Genomic DNA, 20,006 nt, shown 5'->3' on the forward strand with positions numbered 1-20,006 from the left:
ATTTATACATCTGTACTATTTCTTCTTCCCTTGTGCCTTCCGTCCACAATCTTATTTCTAACACTGATAACTGGGTACATCTAACCTCTATACCCCTTACAAGATGCCAACTTGGACATTTTAGGACTAGGTGGTCTTCCTTGTGAATATTTCATACTTGCTTTCCATGGGACTAACCCTGCTTTCCTGGTCAGGATGCCTCCAGCGGTGCTAATTGTATAATTCACATCTTGGCAGGGACTGAACACTATATTCCTTCTAAATCTTCACTCTTTTACTCACAGTTTGACAGCTCCTGCTGTGATGCCTGTCCTTTCAGGAACAAATATATGGGGTCATGAAACTCTCCCCTCTCATGAATCTCATTCTACCTTCATCTTTGCTCATTAGTACTGCTAAGCTGTTCTTCAAAGTCAGGCAGCTCTTCATAAAAAGACAGTGTACTGATCTGAACTCTTTTTCAACTTATAAATCTTCCTCATCCTAAACCACAATAGCTTCTCTAATAGCTTCAATTTAGAATTTCTACCTAATGATGATTGGGAATACCTGGTTTAAAAAGCGAGATATACATAAGTATACTTATGTAAGTAGGAGAGATGGCCAGAAAGCGTTATTGGATTACGTGTTAATTGACAGGCGTGCGAAAGAGAGACTTTTGGATGTTAATGTGCTGAGAGGTGCAACTGGAGGGATGTCTGATCATTATCTTGTGGAGGCTAAGGTGAAGATTAGTATGGGTTTTCAGAAAAGAGGAGTGAATGTTGGGGTGAAGAAGGTGGTGAGAGTAAGTGAGCTTGGGAAGGAGACCTGTGTGGGGAAGTACCAGGAGAGACTGTGTACAGAATGGAAAAAGGTGAGAACAATGGAAGTAAGGGGAGTGGGGGAGGAATGGGATGTATTTAGGGAATCAGTGATGGATTGCGCAAAAGATGCTTGTGGCATGAGAAGAGTGGGAGGTGGGCTGTTTAGAAAGGGTAGTGAGTGGTGGGATGAAGAAGTAAGAGTATTAGTGAAAGAGAAGAGAGAGGCATTTGGACGATTTTTGCAGGGAAAAAATGCAATTGAGTGGGAGAAGTATAAAAGAAAGAGACAGGAGGTCAAGAGAAAGGTGCAAGAGGTGAAAAAAAGGGCAAATGAGAGTTGGGGTGAGAGACTATCAGTAAATTTTAGGGAGAATAAAAAGATGTTCTGGAAGGAGGTAAATAGGGTGCGTAAGACAAGGGAGCAAATGGGAACTTCAGTGAAGGGCGTAAATGGGGAGGTGATAACAAGTAGCGGTGATGTGAGAAGGAGATGGAATGAGTATTTTGAAGGTTTGTTGAATGTGTCTGATGACAGAGTGGCAGATATAGGGTGTTTTGGTCGAGGTGGTGTGCAAAGTGAGAGGGTTAGGGAAAATGGTTTGGTAAACAGAGAAGAGGTAGTAAAAGCTTTGCGGAAGATGAAAGCCGGCAAGGCAGCAGGTTTGGATGGTATTGCAGTGGAATTTATTAAAAAAGGGGGTGACTGTATTGTTGACTGGTTGGTAAGGTTATTTAATGTATGTATGACTCATGGTGAGGTGCCTGAGGATTGGCGGAATGCGTGCATAGTGCCATTGTACAAAGGCAAAGGGGATAAGAGTGAGTGCTCAAATTACAGAGGTATAAGTTTGTTGAGTATTCCTGGTAAATTATATGGGAGGGTATTGATTGAGAGGGTGAAGGCATGTACAGAGCATCAGATTGGGGAAGAGCAGTGCGGTTTCAGAAGTGGTAGAGGATGTGTGGATCAGGTGTTTGCTTTGAAGAATGTATGTGAGAAATACTTAGAAAAGCAAATGGATTTGTATGTAGCATTTATGGATCTGGAGAAGGCATATGATAGAGTTGATAGAGATGCTCTGTGGAAGGTATTAAGAATATATGGTGTGGGAGGCAAGTTGTTAGAAGCAGTGAAAAGTTTTTATCGAGGATGTAAGGCATGTGTACGTGTAGGAAGAGAGGAAAGTGATTGGTTCTCAGTGAATGTAGGTTTGCGGCAGGGGTGTGTGATGTCTCCATGGTTGTTTAATTTGTTTATGGATGGGGTTGTTAGGGAGGTAAATGCAAGAGTCCTGGAAAGAGGGGCAAGTATGAAGTCTGTTGGGGATGAGAGAGCTTGGGAAGTGAGTCAGTTGTTGTTCGCTGATGATACAGCACTGGTGGCTGATTCATGTGAGAAACTGCAGAAGCTGGTGACTGAGTTTGGTAAAGTGTGTGGAAGAAGAAAGTTAAGAGTAAATGGGAATAAGAGCAAGGTTATTAGGTACAGTAGGGGTGAGGGTCAAGTCAATTGGGAGGTGAGTTTGAATGGAGAAAAACTGGAGGAAGTGAAGTGTTTTAGATATCTGGGAGTGGATCTGGCAGCGGATGGAACCATGGAAGCGGAAGTGGATCATAGGGTGGGGGAGGGGGCGAAAATTTTGGGAGCCTTGAAAAATGTGTGGAAGTCGAGAACATTATCTCGGAAAGCAAAAATGGGTATGTTTGTAGGAATAGTGGTTCCAACAATGTTGTATGGTTGCGAGGCGTGGGCTATGGATAGAGATGTGCGCAGGAGGATGGATGTGCTGGAAATGAGATGTTTGAGGACAATGTGTGGTGTGAGGTGGTTTGATCGAGTAAGTAACGTAAGGGTAAGAGAGATGTGTGGAAATAAAAAGAGCGTGGTTGAGAGAGCAGAAGAGGGTGTTTTGAAATGGTTTGGGCACATGGAGAGAATGAGTGAGGAAAGATTGACCAAGAGGATATATGTGTCGGAGGTGGAGGGAACGAGGAGAAGAGGGAGACCAAATTGGAGGTGGAAAGATGGAGTGAAAAAGATTTTGTGTGATCGGGGCCTGAACATGCAGGAGGGTGAAAGGAGGGCAAGGAATAGAGTGAATTGGAGCCATGTGGTATACAGGGGTTGACGTGCTGTCAGTGGATTGAATCAAGGCATGTGAAGCGTCTGGGGTAAACCATGGAAAGCTGTGTAGGTATGTATATTTGCGTGTGTGGACGTGTGTATGTACATGTGTATGGGGGGGGGGGGTTGGGCCATTTCTTTCGTCTGTTTCCTTGCGCTACCTCGCAAACGCGGGAGACAGCGACAAAGTATAAAAAAAAAAAAAAAAAAAAAAAAAAAACCTCTATCCCAACCAAAGCAATCTATAACTACCAATCCAACTGACAAAGTCAGCAATCTGTAGCTACCTATCCAACTGACAATGACAAAGGCAGTCTTTTTGGAATCTTATTTCAATACAGCTCTACTTTGGAAGATTACAGATCTTGTTTACCTCCATCCCCTACTACTGAGCTTATGCTATCTCCTACAATTTCTTCATGCAGTATTCAAAGTAATTTCCCAACTACAAGAGGGCAAAGACAATGGCCCAGATGACATACCTCCTCATACCCAAGAGGAGTGTGCCTCAGAGATGACTTACCTCTTCCTCTTGTACTGCTCCTAATCACTTGCACTCCATCCTTGTAGTTAATATTCATTTATTTACTTATTTATTTATTCATTTATTTTGCTTTGTCGCTGTCTCCCGCGTTAGTGAGGTAGCGCAAGGAAACAGACGAAAGAATGGCCCAACCCACCCACATACACATGTATATACATACACGTCCACACACGCACATATACATACCTATACATCTCAATGTATACATATATATACACACATAGACATGTACATATATACACATGTACATAATTCATACTGTCTGCCTTTATTCATTCCCATCGCCGCCCCGCCACACAAGAAATAACAACCCCCTCCCCCTTCATGTGCATGAGGTAGCGCTAGGAAAAGACAACAAAGGCCACATTTGTTCACACTCAGTCTCTGGCTGTCATGTAATAATGCACCGAAACCACAGCTCCCTTTCCACATCCAGGCCCCACAGAACTTTCCATGGTTTACCCCAGACGCTTCACATGCCCTGGTTCAATCCACTGACAACACGTCAACCCTGGTATACCACATCGTTCCAATTCACTCCATTCCTTGCACGCCTTTCACCCTCCTGCATGTTCAGGCCCCAATCACTCAAAATCTTTTTCATACCATCTTTCCACCTCCAATTTGGTCTCCCACTTCTCCTCATTCCCTCCACCTCTGACACATATATCCTCTTGGTCAATCTTTCCTTGCTCATTCTCTATATGTGACCAAACCATTTCAAAACACCCTCTTCTGCTCTCTCAACCACACTCTTTTTATTACCACACATCTCTCTTACCCTATTATTACTTACTCGATCAAACCACCTCACATCACATATTGTCCTCAAACATCTCATTTCCAGCACATCCACCCTCCTCCTCACAACTCTATCTATAGCCCATGCCTCGCAACCGTATAACATTGTTGGAACCACTATTCCTTCAAACATACCCATTTTTGCTTTACGAGATAATGTTCTCGACTTCCACACATTCTTCAACGCTCCCAGAACTTTTGCCCCCTCCCCCACCCTATGATTCACTTGCGCTTCCATGGTTCCATCCGCTGCCAAATCCACTCCCAGATATCCAAAACACTTCACTTCCTCCAGTATTTCTCCATTCAAACTTACCTCCCAATTGACTTGTCCCTCAACCCTACTGTACCTAATAACCTTGCTCTTATTCACATTTACTCTCAGCTTTCTTCTTTCACACACTTTACCAAACTCAGTCACCAGCTTCTGCAGTTTCTCACACGAATCAGCCACCAGCGCTGTATCATCAGCGAACAACAACTGACTCTCTTCCCAAGCTCGCTCATCCACAACAGACTGCATACTTGCCCCTCTTTCCAAAACTCTTGCATTCACTGCCTAACAACCCCATCCATAAACAAATTAAACAACCATGGAGACATCACACACCCCTGCTGCAAACCTACATTCACTGAGAACCAATCACTTTCCTCTCTTCCTAAATGTACACATGCCTTACATCCTCGATAAAAACTTTTCACTATTCACACACTACTATTTTCTCTTTAACCTGCAGTTTAAATTTCTCACCCAACCACTCATTATCACTTCTCACATGCTCATTTCCCATCTGTTCCATGCTTCACACTTCACCTGCACAAGCAAGAACTGCTTTCCTAAACTCCTTCCAGTCCTCCTCATCCATCTTGTTTCATCTACTCTCACCCTATACCACTCTTCACTCAACCTCTCCTCTTCTTTCATTCTTGTTTGCCATCTCCTGTGTTAGCAGGGTAGTGCACGGAAGAAATGATGAAATGGTCTCATTCACTCACATCCATTATCTAATGCACCAAAACCACAACCTACTATTCAAGCCTAGGCTCCACAGATCTTTCCATGGTTTCCCAAGGCCACTTCATATGCCCTGTTCAGTCCATTGACAGTACATCATCCTATGTTTACTACATTGCTACAATTCACTCTAACTCATGCATGCCTTACACCCTTTTGCATATTTAGGCCCGAAGCACTCAAAACCTTATTCACCCAATCCTTCCATCTTGTCCCCTTCACTTATGACACATATATCCTCTTTGACAACAAAGAAATCTCTCTTGGTATCTTTATACATTCTTCAGCATATGTTTCAAGAACTTTTACTTGGTCTTAAAATGCTAAAAGGTGTAATCATGGTTAACATTGGCAATGTCTAAACTATGCTCATATATGCATGAACTGTAGAAAAGGTGAACAGAATGGAGATGCACATAGTGATAATGCCCCAAAAAGATGATTTTACAATAATTGTTTTTACTACAATAGTCTTTTCTCATTAGTTTGCTGAATAAAAGTGGCCAAATTTACAAAAAAAAACACTAACCTTTCCTGATATCCATGGGTCTCTTCCTTTCACGGCTGCGACTACGACGGCGCCTCTCTCGTGATCTGGATCTTGACCTGCAAGTGGACCTTTGAAAGCTAAAATATTCTTCCATCATAAAATATTCGAAAATTAAGATATAACTTTATTCCTTGGGAATAAGGGAGAAAGAATAATTCCCACACACTCCCTAAAAGTCAGAGAAGGCAATTCATGGAAATCCTCCCATCCTGTGTTATTTTTCCAAAACAAGGAACAGAGAAGGGGGCCAAGTGAGGATTTTTTCTCTGAGGTCCAGTCATCTGTTCTTGATGCTACCTCACTAATGTGGGAAATGGTGAACATGTATTAAGGGGATCGGAGCAAAAATTCCTTTATGTAGTGAAGGAACCATTTATTCATGTCGGGTTACAAATATAATGTTTTTATCTCCAGTACCTACTACCAGCGATTTATATTCTAGGGTGATGAGAAGTCCTTAGCTGCCCTCCTCAACTTACAAGATTTCTCATATGCAACTTACAACCCATGAAAATTCAATCTGTTACTCATGGCCATATCAGATGATCAAATTTTTATTATAATGACTGCAGTTGCTGGTTTACATTCTATAGAAAGAGTGTTGTGAACTGGTTTGACTACCTGGATTAACAAGACTAGGATGAGAAAATGACCTATAAAAGATATCATGAGTGAGGTGATATAAAAGTATGTGCAGGGAAAGACTACAAGTAATGTCTCTGATAAAACTTTGGGGAAGTATGTGTGAGAAAGTTCTCAAAGTTGGATTCATATGCATATACATGTAATGTCAGGTGTTTGAAGAAGACTGTAAAAATCATAGTGTTAATAGACGTGAAATAATCCTCTAAGTCAATCCCCTTGATATCAATGATGAATTGCTTTGGAATGGATAGTTATCTTGAGGTAAGATTTAGTAAGGCACTTCTGATTGACACTGCTGAACATTTTAACATAAAATGTCATATTGATGCTTGCACGCATGTACATACTGAAATTACACACGAAAACTAAAACAACCAATATCAAGTGTAAATTAGGTAAATACGAAATAAATAAAATCAAAATTGCAAATAGATATAGAGACCAGAAGGGTGTCCCATAGAACACTTTATTCCCTAGTGTGCTGTAGTTTCATTTTTCTTTCTGCATCCTTGTCTGCTGAATCCCACTTTAATAGGGTAGTGCAGGGAACAGTGAAAAAAAACGATGTTTGCTCATAACCACTCTCATGTCATGTATAATGTACTGAAACTAGGGCCAACCATATAGAACCAAACTCTACAGAACAATTCCATGGCTTCCACCAACTGCTTCATACATTCTGGTTCAACCCACTGACAGCACATTTCCCCCAATTCCCCTCTGTTCCAATCAGCTGTATCCAATGAATGCCTTTCAGCTTTCTAAAGGTTCAAGGCTCAGTACTTCAAAGCCTCTTTCACTCCATCCTTCCATCTTCTCAACACTCTCCTCCTCCTATTCCCTCCAATTCAGATTTTTTTTTTCCGCTGTCTCCCGCGTTTGCGAGGTAGCGCAAGGAAACAGACGAAAGAAATGGCCCAACCCACCCCCATACACATGTATATACAAACATCCACACACGCAAATATACATACCTACACAGCTTTCCATGGTTTACCCCAGACGCTTCACATGCCCTGATTCAATCCACTGACAGCACGTCAACCCCGGTATACCACATCGATCCAATTCACTCTATTCCTTGCCCTCCTTTTCACCCTCCTGCATGTTCAGGCCCCGATCACACAAAATCTTTTTCACTCCATCTTTCCACCTCCAATTTGGTCTCCCACTTCTCCTCGTTCCCTCCAACTCCGACACATATATCCTCTTAGTCAATCTTTCCTCACTCATTCTCTTCATGTGCCCAAACCATTTCAAAACACCCTCTTCTGCTCTCTCAACCACGCTCTTTTTATGTCCACACATCTCTCTTACCCTTACGTTACTTACTCGATCAAACAACCTTACACCACACATTGTCCTCAAACATCTCATTTCCAGCACATCCATCCTCCTGCGCACAACTCTATCCATAGCCCACGCTTCGCAACCATACAACATTGTTGGAACCACTATTCCTTCAAACATACCCATTTTTGCTTTCCGAGATAATGTTCTCGACTTCCACACATTCTTCAAGGCTCCCAGGATTTTCGCCCCCTCCCCCACCCTATGATCTACTTCCGCTTCCATGGTTCCATCCGCTGCCAGAGCCACTCCCAAATATCTAAAACACTTTACTTCCTCCAGTTTTTCTCCATTCAAACTTACCTGTCAGTCATTCTTTACTTATCCTCTGCATATACTAAAACAATTTCAGCCAAGTTAAACCTTGTATACATGGCATAAATCAAACAATATCCAAACTGGTTATTCTTATGACATTCAATTCTTTTGATGTTGGTTAGTAAGTGTATGACACATACAATCTTAGGAATCTGACCTCAACCTTATCAGGCAGGTCAAATACATATTCACTGAACAACAGTGAAACTTTCTATGACAAAGAATCCTTATACTACACAAGCAGGGCAAGGGGGTGGACCAAGTTAAAGAATAAAATTGCCATGAAAATACCACTGCATTCAAGTCTAGGCCTACATATTTCTCTTATTTCATATCTAATTTCAACTGCAAAATTAATATACCTTAATAAGTCAATAGTCATGATAGTCATCTCTGCACATAACTTAATTAGCAACAGTACATGTACATAGCTAAGATTACAAGAAATGTTCCAAGTGAGTACTGGCTTCATGTGGGTGCTTCATTCATCAGGTTTTAGCTTTAAGGTTGAAAGGACAGTGATATTCATAATTCTGGTGTTCTATGGTACTCAAAAGGTTATTCATAACCAGCATGCTGTAACAGTTTGAATGCCTCAGATTTTAAGATACGGGAAAAAATAAAGAGCTAGACTTTTGAATGCAATTCTATTTCCAACATAACTGCACTCCTTTCTGGAATTGTTTTGTATCCCTTACCTTAACATTCTATTCCTACACCTATTTGCATTTGCAATGTTATCTGTATTTCCTGTTACTCTATCTCTATCTTATTATTCTGGAGCTAAGAATGGCAAGTCAAAATAAACCATAAAATTTGATGATCCTTTTCAAGAAACAATAAAACCTAAGAATTATGAAATTTACACGATTGACAGAAAATGGGTGAGAGTGGATGTGGCCTTTCTTCATCTGTTCCTTGTGCTACTTCCCTAATGTAGAAAACAGCAATTACGTATGAAAAATGAAATTACATTTTCCAATGCTTATTCATCTGAATACCAGACTCCTATTTAGAAACAGTTCATAGGTAACACTATCATTAGAGATCTTTACGTTATCCCCTTACGGTCTCACTTGATGAACAAACCTGCGATCTCTGGACCTGGACCGAGACCTTCGTCTTTCCCTGGATCTTGATCTTGATCGAGACCTCCTGCTGCGTCTTTCATCATCCCTTCGCTTGCGTTCATCGTCCCTACTTCTTCGCACATCACGACTATCTCTACCACGTCCAGTGTGTCCTAAAAATAATGAAAAATTTGAGATGCATGACTCATGGTGAGGAGCCTGAGGATTGGTGGAATGCTTGCATAGTGCCATTGTACAAAGGCAAAGGGGATAAAAGTGAGTGCTCAAATTACAGAGGCATAAGTTTGTTGATTATTCCTGGGAAATTATATGGGACGGTATTCACTGAGAGGGTGAAGGCATGTACAGAGCATCAGACTGGGGAAGAGCAGTGTGGTTTCAGAAGTGGTAGAGGATGTGTGGATCAGGTGTTTGCTTTGAAGAATGTATGTGAGAAATACTCAGAAAAGCAATTGGATTTGTATATATTTTATTTATTCATTTTATTTATTCATTTTGCTTTGTCGCTGTCTCCCGCATTAGCGAGGTAGCACAAGGAAACAGACGAAGAATGGCCCAACCCACCCACATACACATGTATATACATACACGTCCACACACACAAATATACATACCTATATATCTCAACGTATTCATATATATACACAGACATATACATATATACACATGTACATAATTCATAGTCTACATATATACACATGTACATAATTCATACTGTCTGCTTTTATTCATTCCCATCGCCACCCCACCACACATGAAATGACAACCCCCTCCCCCATCATGTGCGCGAGGTAGTGCTAAGAAAAGACAACAAAGGCCACATTCGTTCACACTCAGTCTCTAGCTGTCATGTAATAATGCACTGAAACCACAGCTCCCTTTCTACATCCAGGCCCCACAGAACTTTCCATAGTTTACCCCAGACGCTTCACATGCCCTGGTTCAATCCATTGACAGCACGTTGACCCCGGTATACCACAACGTTCCAATTCACTCTATTCCTTGCACGCCTTTCACCCTCCTGCATGTTCAGGCCCCGATCACTCAAAATCTTTTTCACTCCATCTTTCCACCTCCAATTTGGTCTCCCACTTCTCCTCGTTCCCTCCACCTCTGACACATATATCCTCTTTGTCAATCTTTCCTCACTCATTCTCTCCATGTGACCAAACCATTTCAAAACACCCTCTTCTGCTCTCTCAACCACACTCTTTTTATTACCACACTTCTCTCTTACCCTACTATTACTTGCTCGATCAAACCACCTCACACCACATATTGTCCTCAAACATCTTTCCAGCACATCCACCCTCCTGTGCACAACTCCATCCACAGCCCACGCTCCGCAACCATACAACACTGTTGGAACCACCATTCCCTCAAACATTCCCACCTATGTCCCCCAGAGATAAATGGATTTGTATGTAGCATTTATGGATCTGGAGAAGGCATATGATAGAGTTGATAGAGATGCTCTGTGGAAGGTATTAAGAATATATGGTGTGGGAGGCATGTTGTTAGAAGCAGTGAAAAGTATTTATTTAGGATGTAAGGCATGTGTACATGTAGGAAGAGAGGAAAGTGATTGGTTCTCAGTGAATGTAGGTTTGCAGCAGAGGTGTGAGATGTCTCCATGGTTGTTTAATTTGTCTATAGATAGGGTTGTTAGGGAGGTGAATGCAAGAGTTTTGGAAAGAGGGGCAAGTATGCAGTCTGTTGTGGATGAAAGAGCTTAGGAAGTGTCAGTTGTTGTTCGCTAATGATACAGCGCTGGTGGCTGATTCATGTGAGAAACTGCAGAAGCTGGTGACTGAGTTTGATAAAGTGTGTGAAAGAAGAAAGCTGAGAGTAAATGTGAATAAGAGCACGGTTATTAGGTACAGTAGGGTTGAGGGACAAGTTAACTGGGAGGTAAGTTTGAATGGAGAAAAACTGGAGGAAGGGAAGAGTTTTAGGTATCTGGGAGTGGATTTGGCAGCAAATGGAACCATGGAAGCGGAAGTGAATCATAGGGTGGGGGAGGGGGTAATAGTTCTTGGAGCGTTGAAGAATGTGTGGAAGTCGAGAACATTATCTTGGAAAGCAAAAATGGGTATGTTTGAGGGAATAGTGGTTCCAACAATGTTATATGGTTGCGAGGCATGGGCTATGGATAGAGTTGTGCGCAGGAGGGTGGATGTGCTGGATATAAGATGTCTGAGGACAATATGTGATGTGAGGTGGTTTGATCGAGTAAGTAATAGTAGGGTAAGAGAGATGTGTGGTAATATAAAACTAAGAGAGATGTGTGGTAATATAAAGAGCACACTGTGGTTGAGAGAGCAGAAGAGGGTGTTTTGAAATGGTTTGGTCACATGGAGAGAATGAGTGAGGAAAGATTGACCAAGAGAATGTATGTGTCAGAGGTGGAGGGAATGAGGAGAAGTGGAAGACCAAATTGGAGGTGGAAAGATGGAGTGAAAAAGATTTTGAGTGATCGGGGCCTGAACATGCATGAGGGTGAAAGGCGTGCAAGGAATAGAGTGAATTGGAATGATGTGGTATACCAGGGTCGACATGCTGTCAATGGATTGAACCATGGCATGTGAAGTGTCTGGGGTAAACCATGGAAAGTTCTGTGGGGCCTGGATGTGGAAAGGGAGCTGTGGTTTCGGTGCATTATTACATGACAGCTAGAGACTGAGTGCGAACGAATGTGGCCTTTGTTGTCTTTTCCTAGCGCTACCTCATGCACATGAGGGGGGAAGGGGTTATTTCATGTGTGGTGGGGTGGTGATGGGAATGAATAAAGGCAGACAGTATGAATTACCTAAGTGTATATATGTATATGTTTGTGTGTGTATATATATATGTATACGTTGAGATGTATAGGTGTGTATATGTGCATGTGTGGACGTGTATGCATATACATGTGTATGTGGGTGGGTTGGGCCATTCTTTTGTCTGTTTCCTTGCGCTACCTTGCTAACGCAGGAGATGGCGACAAAGCAAAATAAATAAATAAATATATATGCTTTGCTTTGCTTTGTCGCTGTCTCCCGCGTTAGCGAGGTAGCGCAAGGAAACAGACGAAAGAATGGCCCAACCCACCAACATACAAGTCCACACACGCAAAATATACATACCTATACATCTCAATGTTTTTTTGTTTTTTTTTCTCAATGTATACATATATATACACACACAGACAGACATATACATATATACATAAGTACATAGTTCATACTGTCTGCCTTTATTCATTCCCATCGCCACCCTGCCACACATGAAATAACAACCCCCTCCCCCCTCATATGCGCGAGGTAGCGCGAGGAAGACAACAAAGGCCCCAGGCAGCAGATTTGGATGGTATTGCATTGGAATTTATTAAAAAAGGGGGTGACTGTATTGTTGACGGGTTCGTAAGGTTATTTAATGTATGTATGATTCATGGTGAGGTGCCTGAGGATTGGCGGAATGCTTGCATAGTGCCAATGTACAAAGGCAAAGGGGGCAAAGGTGAGTGCTCAAATTACAGAGGTATAAGTTTGTTGAGTATTCCTGGGAAATCATATTGGAGGGTATTGATTGAGAGGGTGAAGGCATGTACAGAGCATCAGACTGGGAAAGAGCAGTGTGGTTTCAGAAGTGGTAGAGGATGTGTGGATCAGGTGTTTGCTTTGAAGAATGTATGTGAGAAATACTTAGAAAAGCAAATGGATTTGTATGTAGCATTTATGGATCTGGAGAAGGCATATGATAGAGTTGATAGAGATGCTCTGTGGAAGGTATTAAGAATATATGGTGTGGGAGGTAAGTTGTTAGAAGCAGTGAAAAGTTTTTATCGAGGATGTAAGGCATGTGTACGTGTAGGAAGAGAGGAAAATGATTGGTTCTCAGTGAACGTTGGTTTGCGGTAGGGGTGCGTGATGTCTCCATGGTTGTTTAATTTCTTTATAGCTGGGGTTGTTAGGGAGGTGAATGCAAGAGTTTTGGAGAGATGGGCAAGTATGCAGTCTGTTGTGGATGAGAGAGCTTGGGAAGCGAGTCAGTTGTTGTTCGCTGATGATACAGCACTGGTAGCTGATTTGGGTGAGAAACTGCAGAAGCTGGTGACTGAGTTTGGTAAAGTGTGTGAAAGAAGAAAGCTGAGAGTAAATGTGAATAAGAGCAAGGTTATTAGGTACAGTAGGGTTGTGGGACAAGTTAACTGGGAGGTAAGGTTGAATGGAGAAAAACTGGAGGAAGTGAAGTGTTTTAGATATCTGGGAGTGGATTTGGCAGCGGATGGAACCATGGAAGCGGAAGCGAATCATGGGGTGGGGGAGGGGGCGAAAGTTCTGGGAGCGTTGAAAAATGTGTGGAAGTCGAGAACGTTATCTTGGAAAGCAAATATGGGTATATTTGAAAGAATAGTGTTTGCAACAGTGTTATATGGTTGCGAGGCATGGGCTATAGATAGAGTTGTGCGGAGGAGGGTGGACGTGCTGGAAATGAGATGTTTGAGGACAATATGAGGTGTGAGGTGGTTTGATTGAGTAAGTAATGAAAGGGTAAGAGAGATGTGTGGTAATAAAAAAGAATGTGGCTGAGAGAGCAGAAGAGGGTGTTTTTGAAATGGTTTGGTCACATGGAGAGAATGAGTGAAGAAAGATTGACAAAGAGGATATATATGTCAGAGGTGGAGGGAACAAGGAGAGTTGGGAGACCAAATTGGAGGTGGAAAGATGGAGTGAAAAAGATTCTGAGTGATCAGGGCCTGTATGTATGTATATGTGCATGTGTGGCCGTGTATGTGGGTGGGTTGGACCATTCTTTCGTCTGTTTCCTCGTGCTGACATATATATACATCAACTTCAGTTCTTCACCTGAAGGTGTTCAGGGTGTCTATCGACAAAAAAAACAATTTATCAGTTTATGATATTCTCTTCGGAACTTCAGAGAATAACTTAAACCCCACTTTGCCTAGTCTGTGTAATTCCTGGTAACTAAATGATTCACTACAGCCAAAAGCTGTAGTCACCACACACCTGTCTTACCCTTTCATTACTTACTCGATCAAACCACCTCACACCAAATATTGTTCTCACACTTCATTTGGTCATCCTTATACATTACCTTGGCTCATCTGATCTCGACTCTGATGGCTTCTGTTGGTGTGATCTCTGCCTTGCTGACCAAGCCGACCAGTCTCTCTCTCCCGTGACCTTGATCTTGACCTAGAAGAAAAATCTTATTACAAATATTACATTCATAAATTACCATCTACATGATATCAGAAAACCAAGTACTATGGCAAGATTTTGATGTCATCAATTCAAGAAATTTCTGATATGTTTACCACAGAGGAGGTTAAAATATAATGACAGCCATTGACTATCAATTTCAATATTCTTAACAGATATGAAGAACATGGTTACTGCTGTTGGCAGATATGACTACTGCTATATACTGAATTATTCTAATTGGTCTCCCTTCCTAATGTGGCATTTGATGATTATTTTTGCAGGTTAGCACATGACCAATACATCTGGAAGCACATAATCAGTATAAAAAGTATATAAAAAAACATTTTAGGTTTTTCTTAGGTTTTTAAGTTTTACAGTACATTTTCATATATAAATAAAATTTCATGTTCCAGAATAATCCTTGTAAAACACCTTTCTCAAAATCACTGAAACAGTGCAAAATCCATTTTACACAAACAAATTTGTTTGTATTTCCATAAATCCTAAATTGTCCCCATACCCTTAAGTAATTTAGTTGGCTTTCTCCCTTTTCTATTGTATAATCCACATCTCAGAAGTGCATATTCCTTCTCATACAAACCAAAGTTACAACTTTTACACTTCTGACACCAAATACCTACTTCTCTATCTATCTATATCTCTGACAATCTTTCCCTCCAGGAACTCCCATCTAGGGGTGGCCATGGCAAAAGAGTCTCCACTTATCCCTGTCCTTACATGCCTCCTTCACACACACTCCATTCTATGCATTCTTCCTCTGTTCTTCTCCCTCCAGTATTCCTCCACCCTGTTTGCCTATGTCACAGGTCTCAACTCGCACCAACCCCTTTAATTGTATCATCATACACTCTCCTTGTAAACTCCCAGTCTTGCATTCTCTCCACATGCCCAAAACACCTCAAAATACTGTTAACCCATTCTACCAATCAACAATTCACTCCCTTTACATTCCCTGCCATACCACATCTCTCATACACACTTTCTTTTCTTTCTTCATTCCATCAAGTCACACCAAATGCTCTTCTCAAATACTCATTTCCACAGCACATCATTCATACTGTCTGCCTTTATTCATTCCCACTGCCACCCCGCCACACATGAAATAACAACCCCCTCCCCCTGCATGTGTGCGAGGCAGTGCTAAGAAAGGATAACAAAGGCCACATTCGTTCACACTCAGTCTCTAGCTGTCATGTATAATGCACTGAAACCACAGCTCCCTTTCCACATCCAGACCCCACAGAACTTTCCATTGTTTACCCCAGATGCTTCAACCACCCTGGTTCAATCCACTGACAGCACATCGACCCCAGTATACCACATCGTTCTAATTCACTCTATTCCTTGCACGCCTTTCACCCTTCTGCATGTTTAGGCCACAATCACTCAAAATCTTTCTCACTCCATCTTTCCACCTACAATTTGGTCTCCCATTTCTCCTCGTTCCTGCCACCTCTGACACATATATCCTCTTTGTCAATCTTTCCTCACTCACTCTCTCCATGTGACCATACCATTTCAAAACACCCTCTTCTGCTCTCTCAACTACACTCTTTTATTACCACACATCTCTCTTACCCTATCATTACTTACTCGATCAAACCACCTCACACCACATACTGTCCCCAAACATCTCATTTCCAGCACATCCACCCTCCGCACCACTCTATTGATCGCCCATGCCTGCAACCATATAACACTGTTGGAACCACTATTCCTTCAAACATACCCATTTTGCTTTGCAAGATAACGTTCTCGCCTTCCACACATTTTTCAACGCTCCCAGAACTTTCGCCCCTTCCCCCACCCTATGATTCACTTCCGCTTCCATGGTTCCATCCGCTGCCAAATCCACTCCCAGATATCTAAAACACTTCACTTCCTCCAGTTTTTCTACATTCAAACTTACCTCCCAATTGACGTGTCCCTCAACCCTACTGTTCCTAATAACCTTTCTCTTATTTACATTTACTCTCAGCTTTCTTCTTTCACACACTTTACCAAACTCAGTCACCAGCTTCTGCAGTTTCTCACCCAAATCAGCCACCAGTGCTGTATCACCAGTGAACAACAACTGACTCACTTCCCAAGCTCTCTCATCCACAACAGACTGCATACTTGCCCCTCTTTCCAAAACTCTTGCATTCACCTCCCTAACAACCCCATCCATAAACAAATTAAACAACCAGGGAGACATCAAGCACCCCTACCACAAACCAACATTCATTGAGAACCAATCACTTTCCTCTCTTCCAACTCGTACACATGCCTTACATCCTCGATAAAAACTTTTCACTGCTTCTAACAACTTGCCTCCCACGCCATATATTCTTAATACCTTCCACAAAGCATCTCTATCAACTATATCATATGCCTTCTCCAGATCCATAAATGCTACATACAAATCCATTTGCTTTTCTAAGTATTTCTCACATACATTCTTCAAAGCAAACACCTGATCCACACACTCCTCTACCACTTCTGAAACCACACTGCTCTTCCCCAATCTGATACTCTGTACATGCCTTCACCCTCTTAATTAATACCCTCCCATTTAATTCCCCTGGAATACTCAACAAACTTATACCTCTGTAATTTGGACACTCACTTTTATCCCCTTTGCCTTTGTACAATGGCACTATGCAAGCATTCCGCCAATCCTCAGGCACCTCACCATGAGTCATACATACATTAAATAGCCTTACCAACCAGTCAACAATACAGTCACCTCCTTTTTTAATTCCACTGCAATATCATCCAAACCCGCTGCCTTGCCGGCTTTCATCTTCCGCAAAGCTTTTACTACCTCTTCTCTGTTTACCAAATCATTCTCCCTAACCCTCTAACTTCGCACACCACCTCGACTAAAACACCCTATATCTGCGACTCTATCATCAAACACATTGAACAAGCCTTCAAAATACTCACTCCATCTCCTTCTCACATCACCACTACTTGTTATCACTTCCCCATTAGCCCCCTTCACTGATATTCCCATTTGTTCCCTTGTCTTACGCACTTTATTTACCTCCAAAACATCTTTTTATTCTCCTTAAAATTCAACGATACTCTCTCACCCCAGCTCTCATTTGCCCTCTTTTTCATCTCTTGCACACACACACACACACACACACACAAAAAGAAAAATATATATATATATATATATATATATATATATATATATATATATATATATATATATATATATATATTTTTTTTTTTTTTTCATACTATTCGCCATTTCCCGCATTAGCGAGGTAGCGTTAAGAACAGAGGACTGGGCCTTTGAGGGAATATCCTCATATGGCCCCCTTCTCTGTTCCTTCTTTTGGAAAATTAAAAAAAAAAATGATATATATATATATATATATATATATATATATATATATATATATATATATATTTTTTTTTTTGCTTTGTCGCTGTCTCCCGAGTTTGCGAGGTAACGCAAGGAAACAGACGAAAGAAATGGCCCAACCCACCCCCATACACATGTATATACATACGTCCACACATGCAAATATACATACCTACACAGCTTTCCATGGTTTACCCCAGACGCTTCACATGCCTTGATTCAATCCACTGACAGCACGTCAACCCCGGTATACCACATCGCTCCAATTCACTCTATTCCTTGCCCTCCTTTCACCCTCCTGCATGTTCAGGCCCCGATCACACAAAATCTTTTTCACTCCATCTTTCCACCTCCAATTTGGTCTCCCTCTTCTCCTCGTTCCCTCCACCTCCGACACATATATCCTCTTGGTCAATCTTTCCTCACTCATTCTCTCCATGTGCCCAAACCATTTCAAAATACCCTCTTCTGCTCCCTCAACCACGCTCTTTTTATTTCCACACATCTCTCTTACCCTTACGTTACTTACTCGATCAAACCACCTCACACCACACATTGTCCTCAAACATCTCATTTCCAGCACATCCATCCTCCTGCACACAACTCTATCCATAGCCCACGCCTCGCAACCATACAACATTGTTGGAACCACTATTCCTTCAAACATACCCATTTTTGCTTTCCGAGATAATGTTCTCTACTTCCAAACATTCTTCAAGGCTCCCAGAATTTTCGCCCCCTCCCCCACCCTATGATCCACTTCCGCTTCCATGGTTCCATCCACTGCCAGATCCACTCCCAGATATCTAAAACACTTCACTTCCTCCAGTTTTTCTCCATTCAAACTCACCTCCCAATTGACTTGACCCTCAACCCTACTGTACCTAATAACCTTGCTCTTATTCACATTTACTCTTAACTTTCTTCTTTCACACACTTTACCAAACTCAGTCACCAGCTTCTGCAGTTTCTCACATGAATCAGCCACCAGCGCTGTATCATCAGCGAACAACAACTGACTCACTTCCCAAGCTCTCTCATCCACAACAGACTTCATACTTGCCCCTCTTTCCAAAACTCTTGCATTCACCTCCCTAACAACCCCATCCATAAACAAATTAAACAACCATGGGGACATCACACACCCCTGCCGCAAATCTACATTCACTGAGAACCAAACACTTTCCTCTCTTCCTACACGTACACATGCCTTACATCCTCGATAAAAACTTTTCACTGCTTCTAACAACTTGCCTCCCTCACCATATATTCTTAATACCTTCCACAGAGCATCTCTATCAACTCTATCATATGCCTTCTCCAGATCCATAAATGCTACATACAAATCCATTTGCTTTTCTAAGTATTTCTCACATACATTCTTCAAATGTATATATATATATATATATATATATATATATATATATATATATATATCCCTGGGGATAGGGGATTAAGAATACTTCCCACGTATTCCCTGCATGTCGTAGAAGGCGACTAAAAGGGGAGGGAGCGGGGGGCTGGAAAACCTCCCCTCTCGTTTTTTTTTTTTCCCCAAAAGAAGGAACAGAGGGGGCCAGGTGAGGATATTCCAAAAAAGGCCCAGTCCTCTGTTCCTAACGCTACCTCGCTAACGCGGGAATTGGCGAATAGTTTAAAAAAAAAAAAGAAAGATTTTTTTTTTTTTTTTTTTTTTTTTATACTTTGTCGCTGTCTCCCGCGTTTGCGAGGTAGCGCAAGGAAACAGACGAAAGAAATGGCCCAACCCCCCCCCCCATACACATGTACATACACACGTCCACACACGCAAATATACATACCTACACAGCTTTCCATGGTTTACCCCAGACGCTTCACATGCCTTGCTTCAATCCACTGACAGCACGTCAACCCCTGTATACCACATGACTCCAATTCACTCTATTTCTTGCCCTCCTTTCACCCTCCTGCATGTTCAGGCCCCGATCACACAAAATCTTTTTCACTCCATCTTTCCACCTCCAATTTGGTCTCCCTCTTCTCCTCGTTCCCTCCACCTCCGACACATATATCCTCTTGGTCAATCTCTCCTCACTCATTCTCTCCATGTGCCCAAACCATTTCAAAACACCCTCTTCTGCTCTCTCAACCACGCTCTTTTTATTTTCACACATCTCTCTTACCCTTACGTTACTT

At 41.8% G+C, this 20,006-nt stretch overlaps 1 protein-coding gene across 5 annotated transcripts in view; it reads right to left on the bottom strand.

The window, feature by feature from the left end:
• The window catches only part of LOC139749930 (uncharacterized), a 100,144-nt gene that overhangs the window by 13,526 nt on the left and 66,612 nt on the right, over nt 1–20,006 (bottom strand). For all 5 annotated transcript variants that reach the window (XM_071664351.1, XM_071664349.1, XM_071664350.1 and 2 more), the window contains 3 exons: nt 14,343–14,443; nt 9,244–9,397; nt 5,821–5,897 (listed from right to left, as the gene is read on the bottom strand). In XM_071664351.1, the coding sequence (XP_071520452.1) occupies nt 5,821–5,897; nt 9,244–9,397; nt 14,343–14,443 (332 nt within the window). The remainder of the gene's footprint in view (nt 1–5,820; nt 5,898–9,243; nt 9,398–14,342; nt 14,444–20,006) is intronic.

This window comes from Panulirus ornatus, chromosome 8 (genome assembly GCF_036320965.1).
Source record: "Panulirus ornatus isolate Po-2019 chromosome 8, ASM3632096v1, whole genome shotgun sequence".
Classification (NCBI taxonomy): domain Eukaryota; kingdom Metazoa; phylum Arthropoda; class Malacostraca; order Decapoda; family Palinuridae; genus Panulirus; species Panulirus ornatus.